The following is a 10,827-nucleotide window of genomic DNA, read 5'->3' on the forward strand; positions in this document are numbered from 1 at the left end:
AAGTGCGAGCCATGGGCGCCCAGCTTTGGCTTTTGGTTTTTTTAGGCAGGAGGATCTTGGTATTATAGTTAGATTGTTTAGGAATTTACTATGTAGCCTCAGCTGGCCTCTAGAACTTGTGATCTTGCCTCAGCCTTTCAAGTGCTGGGATTATAGGAATGTACCACCAGGTACTACCATGTCTTGCTTGATTTTAGGGTTTGATAATATATTGAAAAGATAAACAATGATTTCTGTTGCCTTTTTTTTTTTTAGATAAAACCCGTGTTTCTGGAAATAATTCTGATATGATGGAAAATAATAAGGAAGAGGTAAGTATAATTTGGAACATTTAAAAAGGATTTAGTTATTTTCTCTTTTTTCAGTTTTTTATTTATTTTTTATTTTTTGTCAGTCTGGGCTTGAACTCAGGGCCTCAGCTGTTCAGCTCGAGGTGAGCGAGCGCTCTACCACTTGAGCCACATTGGCACTTCCTGTTTTCTGGAGATAAGAGTCTCACAGACTTTCCTGCCTGGGCAGGTTTTGAACCATGATTCTCAGATCTCAGCCTCCTGGGTAGCTAGGATTATAGGCGTTATCCATCAGTGCCTGCCTTCGGGTTTTATTTCATTTTATTTTTTAAAATTTACTTCATTGTTATTTAGAGGTGATATACACGGGGGCTACATTTACATGAATCAGGTAATGAGTGCATTTCCTTTTATACAATGTCATCTGTCCCTCATTCTCTCTCAGTAAAGGGATTTATTAATTGCTAATAATCAACTAGAATGTATGCTATTATTTCCTATTAATACATATCTATATTTAAAGCTATTTATATGCCCAGTTGTTATTATGATAATTCACCATATTAGTTGTCCAGTTTGAGGAAGTGTTCACTGTTTTTTGGCATGTTTCACTTCAGTGGCTTTCCTTAAGTCAGAAAGTAGAAGGCTTGCTCACAAAGTGGTATTTAACTGTCATTTTATTGCATAGTTACCCAGTTTTCAAGTTTCTTAAAATTTGGTATTCAGTGTCTTCCAAGTATTGTAATAACCCTCACAGAGTTTTTTTTTTTTAATCTCATATGCAGGGGTACATTATAGTTTGGAGACTTTTTTTCTGTCTAGTAGCAAAAAAACCTTACCATTTGAAAAGTTTTGAAAATAGATATGGCTTCACAATATTGTGACTATACTTAATGGCATTGAATTGTACATATGAAAACAGTTGAGATGGTATATTTTATGTATATTTACAAGAAAAGTCTTGAAAATCCACAAATGGAAAAAAGCAATTTGTTAACAGATTAAAAAATTGATACCTTGTAAAGTAATAATTAGTTAAGCAAAAAGTAAATTTAGGGGCTGGGAAGGTGGCTCAGTGGTAGAGTGCTTGCCTTGTATGCATGAGGCCCTGGGTTCGATTCCTCAGCACTACATAAGCAAAAAGAAAAAAGCCGCAAGTGGCGCTGTGGCTCAAGTGGTAGAGCACTAGCCTTGAGCTGAAGAGCCTGAGGGACAGCACCCAGGCCCAGAGTTCAGGCACCATGACCGGACCAAAAAAAAAAAGTAAATTTAGAATTGCAGAACAAGTCATCAAAGTTCCTCTGTGCCATGTTAGTACAGAGGAGAAGGGCCAATTTTCAGGTCCTTTCTAGTGTCCTCCTCTGCTGTTATGTGATTATTTCTGCTCCTGTGATGTGTCTTTGTTGAATGGGGGCAGTCTGTCCCCACCTATTGCCTTAGTAAGCAACGGCAACAATTAAGAAAGTATTAGAAATCATCTTATAAATATGTTAGAAACAATAGCAAGAAAGAAAAACCATTTGAGTCCTTATCTGGGGGGGGCACCCTGGGAGGGGAAGATGGGAAGGGATGGGAAGGGGAAACAAAGGAGGAGGCAACAATGCTTGATAAGAAATGTACTCATTACCTTGCTCATATAATTGTAACCCCTTTGTACGGAGTTTTCACAATTTAAAAAGAAAAGAAAGTATTAGAAGCCTGACACTGGTGGCTCACACCTGGAATCCTAGCTACTCAGGAGGCTGAGATCTGAAGATCGTGGTTCGAAGTGAGCTTGGGCAGGAAAATCAGTGAGAATCTTATTTCCAGTAAACTAATCAGAAAAATCCCACTGTAGCTCAAGCGGTAGAACACTAATCTTGAGCACAAAGAGGCTCAGGGACAGGACCCAGACCCTGAGATCAAGTCACAAGACCAGCCCCTCTCCCCCAAAAAAGAGCTTGAAATCTGGGAGAGAACAAAGGAAGGGGGTGATAGTATCCAGAAAAGAAATGTACCCTTTACTTGACTTAGGTAACTAACTCCTCTGGATATCACCTTTATAATAATAGTAAAACCCTAAAATAACAAGAAAAAAGAAAGTGCTAAAGTGTTGCCTACCCTGCATAAGGCTGTTTGTTCAACCTGTAGTCCCTACCAACCAACACACATGCACACGCACGATTTAGCACAGGGAAATGGTTAATTCTGTAGGGATGTTGCTATGAACCTTTTACTCACCGTTGTCTTTTGTGTCACATTTAGGGAACTGGCTCTTCAGAAAAATTCAGATCTTCAGGATCATCGAGATCAAAAAGGTTGGTTGACATTGAAGGGAAAGGAAGTTATTTTCTTTTTCTGCTTTTTTTGATTCCTGTTTTTTTAATATATAATTTACTTTCTATACTTACATCAAGCACCATTGTGCTAAAGTATTTTATACAGATAGACATTTAAAAATTTAAAACTGTTGCATTTATCACTTGAGTTTAATATTGATCAATTCTTTCCAACTTGGAATTATAGAGGAATATTTTTAGAGAAGAATTTCTTATGTATTAGTGACATTTGTAATATATAGTTCCTGGGTGTGTGTGTATGTATGTATGTATGTATATATATGTTCTGGGGCTTGAACTCAGGTCTGGGCATTGTCTCTGAGCTTTTTTGCCCAAGGTTAGTGCTCTGTCACTTGAACCACAGCTCCAGTTGTGGCTTTTTTGGTGCTTAATCAGAGATAAGAATCTCAGGGGCTTTTCCTGCCTGGGTTTGCTTTGAACCCTGATCATCAGATCTCAGTTCCTAGTAGCTAGGATTACAGGAATGAGCCTTGAGCTCTCAGCCTTTAGTTCCTTTCTTTAGTTAGAATGAGTACTTTGAAAAAGGAGACAAGGTGAGTTTGCTTACTGTCTTACCAGACCCTTTGGGTTTCTGTAGCATTAGTGAAGCTGTTCACAGCTGGTAGGAGTCATCTTGAGTTGTTACAGGACGGGGGAGGGGGAAAGGGGTATCAAAGAGTAGCAAAATGTTTTCTTCTGATTTTTTTTTGCCTGTCCTGGGCTTGAACTCAGGGCCTGGGCACTGTCCCTGAGCTTCTTTTGTTCAAGGCTAGCACTCTACCACTTGAGCCACAGCACCACTTTGGCTTTTCCTGTTTAGGTGGTACTGAGGTTCAATTCCTCAGTATGCTATATGCTATATGCTAGGAAAGCACTCTACCATTAAGCAACATTCCCAGTCCATCTTCTGAATTAAAAAAAAAATCATGCGTGAGGACTGAAACTTTTTTTTTTGGTCGGTTGTGGGTCCTGAACTTTGGGCCTGGGCGCTGCTGTCCCTCAGCTCTTCAGCTCAAGGATAGTGCTCTACCACTTGAGCCACAGTGCCACTTCTGGCTTTTATCTGTTTACGTTGTGCTGAGGAATCAAACCCAGGGCCTCATGCATGCAAGGCAAGCACTCTACCACTCAGCCACCTTCCCAGGCCCAAGGACTGAAACTTTTGCCGAATGTACTGAATTTTTGGTGTTTCTAAGTAGTTGGAATGACTTTGTTTGTTTGTTTGTTTTTGGGTCCAGTCGTGGGGCCTGAACTCTGGGCCTGGGCACTGTCCCTTAGCTCTTCAGCTGAAGGCTAGTACTCTACCACTTGAGCCACAGCACCGCTTCCAGCTTTTTCTGCTTATGTGGTGCTGAGGAATCAAACCCAGGGCCTCATGCATGCAAGGCAAGCGCTCTACCACTGAGCCACCTCCCAAGCCCTGGAATGACTTTTAATACACACAGTTTGCTCGTTACACCTTTTTTTTTTTTTTTTTTGGTCCGGTCGTGGGGCCTGAACTCTGGGCCTGGGCACTGTCCCTTAGCTCTTCAGCTTAAGGCTAGCGCTCTACCACTTGAGCCACAGCGCCACTTTCGGCTTTTTTCTTTTTGCTTATGTGGTGCTGAGGAATTTAACCCAGGTCCTCCTGCATGCAAAGCAAGCGCTCTACCACTGAACCACCTTCCCAGCCCCTCGTTACAACTTATTGTCCAAGTTAGTAATTCTTTTTATTCTGGTATGGGTTTGGACTTAGTGTCTCATGCTCACTAGACTGCTTACCACCACTTGAGCCCTAACATAGGGATTCTTTTTTTTTTGTTGGTTGTGGGGCTTGAACTCTGGGCCTGAGTGCTGTCCCTCAGCTCTTCAGCTCAAGGCTAGCACTCTACCACTTGAGCTACAGTGCTACTTCTGGTTTTCTGGTAGTTTATTGGAGATAAGATTTTCACGGTCTTTCCTGCCCGGGCTGGCTTTGAACTGTGATTCTCAGATCTCAGTCTCCTGAGTAGCTAGGATTATAGGTGTAAGCTACCGGCGCCTGGCTAACAGAGGGATTCTTGAAGTGACTACTTTTAGAGGTGCCCTTGGGAGCTTTTATTTTTTTAAATTAAGAATTCAGTAGACCTTTGGTTTACTAAATTAGTCTTCATTGATGGTATATAGAGATACATGCTTCTCTCCTTCATTCCCATGCATACCTGTGCTTCAGAGCTTCTGTTAATCATTTATGTTTTTGGGAGCATTTGTTCCAGCTGTCAGAAATGCCAGTAATTGGGCTGGGAAGGTGGCTCAGTGTTAGAGTGCTTACCTTGCATGCCTGAGGCCCTGAGTTCAACTCCTCAGCACCACATAAGCAAAAAGAAAAAAGCCGGAAGTGGCGCTGTGGCTCAAGTGGTAGAGTGCTTGTGTTGAGCTGAAGAGCTGAGGGACAGCGCCCAGGCCTAGAGTTTAGGCTCACGACCAGACCGAAAAAAAAAAAAAAGAAAAAAAAGAAATGCCAGTAATTCTATGGACTTAATTTTTTTTATAGGAAACCTTCAATTGTAACAAAATATGTAGAATCAGATGATGAAAAACCTCTGGATGAAAGTATAAATGAAGAAGTTTCTAATGAAAATTCAGAAAATGATATTACTATGCAAAGCTTGCCAAAAGGTAATCTGTAATAATTTTTTATATGGTGTTAAAGTATGTTATTACAAAATTGGTACTTGGGTACTGTGAGGTATATGTAAAGGAGCAAAGTTGGCATTGTAGTTATAGCAAACTGGAAATAGATTAGTACGATAATACATTGTAGTAAAGTTAAAAATTTGAAATATTCAGTGTGTTTTCAGAATAACGAATTACTTTTTTCTTTCCAGCGAACTTTAAAAGTAAAGCTCATTTACAAATTATACTTGAATATGGAAGCAGGTTTAAAAGGTTTTAATTGCTTGCCATATGTAAAAATGTATGAGTAGCCTTGAAATCTTAAAAAAAATTATAGTCTGGTTTAGTCTTGCTGAATTACTATTATTATTTTTTGCAGTGCTGAGGGTCTAACCCGGGGCCAGTGCACGTTAGGCAAGCATCCTGCCCCTAAACTGTTCCTCAGGACCCTGTTTTATTTTCACTGCAGTCTTAAATTATCTAAGACAAAAAGTTACCTGTTTAAGGTAGATTGAGGTGTGTTTATTGAAGTTTATATATGTTTTAAAAACCTTGTCAGACACTTGTTGTCTTTCTAATGGTAAAACTTTCTTAATGAGATTAGGGGAGAGACCAAATGAAAATCTTGTACTCTTCATGGCTGAAGTCTGACAGCATTGTGCCTAGAAAATGACAGAGTGACAAGGGACTTGGTAATTTCATGGTGTTTCAAGGACTCAAGGACTCATAAGTTTAGACTTTCATCGTTGTTAAATACTATGTTCTAGTCTCTCAGTAGGATTTCTGAATGCATTCACAGTCAGCTCTTTCACAGCATTATTAACCTTAATTCCTTGTCTCTATTTATGTTGTATGACACATTTTTAAAAATTCTGGAATTTAAATGAACATTATGGGTAGGAAGGATTGAACTTTGATTAACTAGGACAAATTAGGAGTTATAAAATCTATTGAGAAAATGAAATGAGAAATGAAATGTAGAACAGGAATGAGGGAAACAGAAAGAAAGAGAAGAATGGAGGGGGCCTACCATTTTCTTTTCTTGAACCATTTCTAACAATTTTGTGTAATCATTTTGATGAGTGATGGGACAAACAACTTGGGAGTCCTGAAGACAATGGGTGACTTACTTTGGATTTTTTCAGTCTTAATAGATATCACTGGGAGTGCTTATTGTAATAACTAGAAATGCAAACCCTTCTTTTACTGGTACTGTAAATGGAGATCAGTATATGATGTTACTAACCTGAGTGTAGGTTAATCCTCTCATGTTAAAACAACAATAGACCTGTGTGTAAGGTTAAATCTGGGTGGTCATTTAAAATTTTTTTGAGTATGCATGGATACAATGAAATCTTTAGAGAATTATCTTCTTCAGTCTTCAGAACAATGTGGTAAAGTAGCTATTGTTTCTACTGTTTGAGATAAAGACTTAAAATTTTTAGTTGAAGACATTTTTTTTTCTGCTTTAAATTGAGGAGCCAAGATTTCAGGTGCGACCTCCCTTAATCCAAAGCTAGTGGCTGTCCTTTGTGATTGTGCTGCTTTGTTCCCATGTAGAGAAGGAGCTCCAGTTAGGAAAGCTCAGCTGTTTCTTTGTTAATTGAAATCATGAGCCCTTTTCAAATGTTGGCAACTCTCGTAGATGATATACCTAAAATAATTGCTGTAAATGACATGTTTGGGAGGATAAGGATTGTTTAAATTCAGCACAGCCTGGAAGCTCTTGATCTTCTTTGCCCTTTCCCTTGTTACCCTTTTCAGACTCAGAAATTCATCTGGTGACGAGATGCTCTAACTTGACAAACTATGCTTGTCCAGTTATATAGGCCCATGTTTCAGAGGAGCCCTGACAAAACTACCTTTTTAATAGTTGTCAGTAATGGCCCATTACTAAGCCCATGAAGGCAGGCAGATGTTGAGGCCTTGGAGCCTTTTTACTGAGCTGATTTTCTTTGCTCCTTACTTGTTCTCTCCTCAGTTCACAGATTTTATAATTAAGAAAAGACATTCTGTTTAAAATACTTTAATAGGCAGCCACAAATGATCTTATTCTAGAATTCAGTTTATAATTTATTTATTACTTCAGTTCAAGTATTTTAGAGTAATTTTACAAGACTTGAAGCTTTGGCATACTCTAGCAGATGCTGTAGAATAGGGGTAGCAGCAATAGAATGAGTGTCATAGTTCTCCTCCCCTCAAAGCAGTAGAAACCTACTCAAAAAAATCCCTCTCCATTTTCTGATTGGATTATAAGAAGAGTGTCTTTTTTTTCTTTCTGCCAACCTCTTGTTTTATAAACTCTGTGAAACTTAATGTGACTGCTCATATTCCTAACAGCTTTTGTGATAGGTATTATGCAAATTCAAAACTGGGCCAAGGTTTATTATTTGATTGACATGCCTGTTACTGTCAGTTTGTAAGACCTCCACTATTTCTAAGACCTATAATCCAACAAGTAAATTGTGGACACCTGGCCCTTTTACAACTTCCCTGTTTTATTTACTCTTGAGGTCCTTTCACAAGTATTTTAAGCTTGAAAGAAAACAAAATATGTACCAGCAATGTTGGCTTTATCTGAAGTCTAGTACTTCACTTGCACATTTAATATGTGTAATGGTTTTTTGAATGAAATCATTCTAGGTACAGTGATTGTACAACCAGAGCCAGTGCTGAATGAAGACAAAGATGATTTTAAAGGGCCTGAATTTAGAAGCAGAAGTAAAATGAAAACTGAAAATCTCAAAAAACGCGGAGGTAAATACAAATGAGAATGAAACATGAATTTCAAATGCTGTCTATGACCATATTGGAAAATCTGATATGCTGACTAAAAATACCTCCACTTTTCTGCCCATTGTTTTATTAAAAGCACTATTTAAAATGAACTTCTGTTTCTCTTTGAGCTCTGAAGCAGAAAAAGCTAAACACCATTTTTCAAAACACCTTTGCCTTCAGTGGCTGTTTAGCTATCTCAAGAAGCTTAGCACTTCTTTCTTTCACTGGTTAGTCCTGTAAGATCTAGAATACCACATGCTCCCCTTACCTGAGAAGAATTGCAGATGGGGCAAAATTTTGCCTGTGGCTTCTAGGTAACTCCATACATATTCGGAATATTGTGAAATAGAGTCTTAGATATTGTACATTAGGTGTTACCTGAGGGTACTTACTAAGAAACCACAAATCTCTTTACTTTTCTCTCTAACTAGTTGTGTTTCTGATCATGAGGTCAGGAAGTATGCCCCAGTTTCAAGTTGTTGATCCATGGATGCAGTACATAGATGAGTAGGAAAGAGAAGGGAGTTTGAGCTAATAATGTCCTGCCATCTGTTGTGTCTGATCCACCTTCAGTATGTACACAGCCATCTCTAGAAAGGCAGCTGCAGGAGCACTCCTTTAGAAATCTGAGGAGACTATATGTCCCACTCATTTGCATGTGCTCTTAAAATAATGCCTATGTATAGTAACTGGCTGATTAATACAGCCAGAATCTGTCATTGTAAAAGAATGAGTCTTCAAAAAGATGGAAATATAAGAATAATGTTGATGTATTCATTTGATATTGATCATGTTGTATAATTGTGGAATCATACTGAAGTTCACAGTTGTGAAATTCTGAGTATGTTTTTTTCACTACCACAATTATCTCGGTGAAACTAGTAAAATATATCTGTACTTTTGAAATACTGGTTTTCAGATTGAATTGTTAGGTTTCAGGTTTAGATTTAAAAAAAAAATCAAGGAAATGTTGTTTAGTCTTTTGTCCACAAGAGGGAGTTCAACCCCCTTTGAACATAACAAAGAAATGAGATTCTAGTTCATGGCAGGAAAGCTGTCATTTCATCAATACCAAGGGCAAGGTACAGTTATTAAAACTTAGGAGAATCAGCTAATATAAGATGATGCTAAGAATCAGTAATGAGGGACTGGGGAGGTGGCTCAGTTGTAGAGTGCTTGCCTCACATGCATGAGGCCCTGGGTTCAATTCCTCAGCACCACATAAGCAGAAAAAGCCAGAAGTAGTGCTGTGGCTCGAGTGGTAGAGCACTAGCCTTGAACTGAAGAGCTGAGGGACAGGGCCCAGGCCCAGAGTTCAAGCCCCACATCCAAACAAACAAACAAAAAAAGAATCAGTAATGAGTTTATTTCTACTGGTCATTAATCTTCAAGTGAAGACAGACAAGTATGTATGCTGAATGGTGTTAGGATTAATATCTAAATGGCATATTTTGGAACGGGACTATATAGAGCAGTTAGCATCAGAAATGTGGATGAGGCTAGAAAGCAGAGTCAAAGAAGCACGGTGGTTGGGGAGAGCATTCCTAGTGTCATTTGGGTATGCAACTGGTATTATGTATTAGCTGATAGGTTTTTGGGACATTTTATTGAGTGCCCATGTAAGAATGTTTCTATCATGCCTAAGGGAATATATATGTTTATAGCCATTTAGTGGAGCCTGAATCTTTTGTTTTTGTGTTTAATCTAATGATTTGCTGCATCTTTTAAGCTGTCAGTAATCACACAGGAAATTTAATTCTAGGTTTTCCATACATATGTATAGACTAGTGATCTGACTTAGTGTAGACTTAGTATAGACTTAGTGTTCAGACTTTAAAAGTAAAGCCTGGTTTTGGAAACTATGAAAAATGTAAACTTTATAAATAGCATAAATTGGTTTGGAAGACAATTATGGTTCAGTGACCTAGCTAAGGTAGCCATTTTAGGAACCTTTTTTTTTTAAACTATCATAACCTGTTTTGACATACTTTCCCCTCTCATTAATAAAAATGTGTTCTACAACTGCCTTTTACTGAACTGTATTGGATTCAGAAATGAAAATATCCCTTTTCCACTCACATACTTTTACAATCTTCAGGATACTTCGTACCTAACAATCAAGACTTAAAACCTAAGTATACAGAAACAAATACATAATGTTAAGTAACATTTCGACATTTTACCATATTTGCTTCAGATCTCACTTAAATAAAATAATGCTTCAGTCCTACTCTCATCCTTTCCCCTTCTTCCCACCCCACAGGTAATGATTGTCTTCAAGTTTTATGCATGTGCATGTGCATGCATGCTTTTCTATGCTTTCTCTGTATGCATTTACTTCAAACACATTTACTTTGCATTTAAAAAAGTAGGATTATATATATGTATATATATATGTGTATATATCCTTTTGGGAACATTTCTCATTCAATGTGTGTTTTGAAATGTATCCATGTCAGGAAATGTAAATCTAGTTTTATTTTTTTGTGCTTCTTTAGTACACATACACTACTGTTTATTTCCCAAATATGAAGTCACTTCTGATTTTCTAATTACTGCCCCAGTGAATATCCTCATATGAGATTTCTTATGATACATATGGGAGAAATTTTCCAAAGGATTAATTATATTATTATTATTATTTTTTTTTTGTCGGTCGTGGGGCTTGAACTCTGGGCCTGGGCGCTGTCCCTCAGCTCTTCAGCTCAAGGCAAGAGCTCTACCACTTGAGCTACAGCGCCACTTCCGGTTTTCTGGTGGTTTATTGGAGATAGGAGTCTCACGGTCTCTCCTGCCCGGGCTGGCTT

The 10,827-nt window shown here is 38.3% G+C and overlaps 1 protein-coding gene across 5 annotated transcripts in view; it reads left to right on the top strand.

Annotated features, from left to right (window-relative positions):
* Window positions 1-10,827, top strand: part of Atrx (alpha thalassemia/mental retardation syndrome X-linked) — a 172,246-nt gene that overhangs the window by 53,191 nt on the left and 108,228 nt on the right. For 3 of the 5 annotated variants that reach the window (XM_013028924.1, XM_013028925.1, XM_013028928.1), the window contains exons 3-6: window positions 256-311; window positions 2,535-2,587; window positions 5,121-5,245; window positions 7,886-7,999. In XM_013028924.1, coding sequence (XP_012884378.1) covers window positions 256-311; window positions 2,535-2,587; window positions 5,121-5,245; window positions 7,886-7,999 — 348 coding nt within the window. The remainder of the gene's footprint in view (window positions 1-255; window positions 312-2,534; window positions 2,588-5,120; window positions 5,246-7,885; window positions 8,000-10,827) is intronic. The other 2 variants (XM_013028926.1, XM_013028927.1) reach the window with 1 other exon arrangement.

Source organism: Dipodomys ordii, unplaced genomic scaffold, assembly GCF_000151885.1.
Source record: "Dipodomys ordii isolate 6190 unplaced genomic scaffold, Dord_2.0 Scaffold116, whole genome shotgun sequence".
Taxonomy (NCBI): domain Eukaryota; kingdom Metazoa; phylum Chordata; class Mammalia; order Rodentia; family Heteromyidae; genus Dipodomys; species Dipodomys ordii.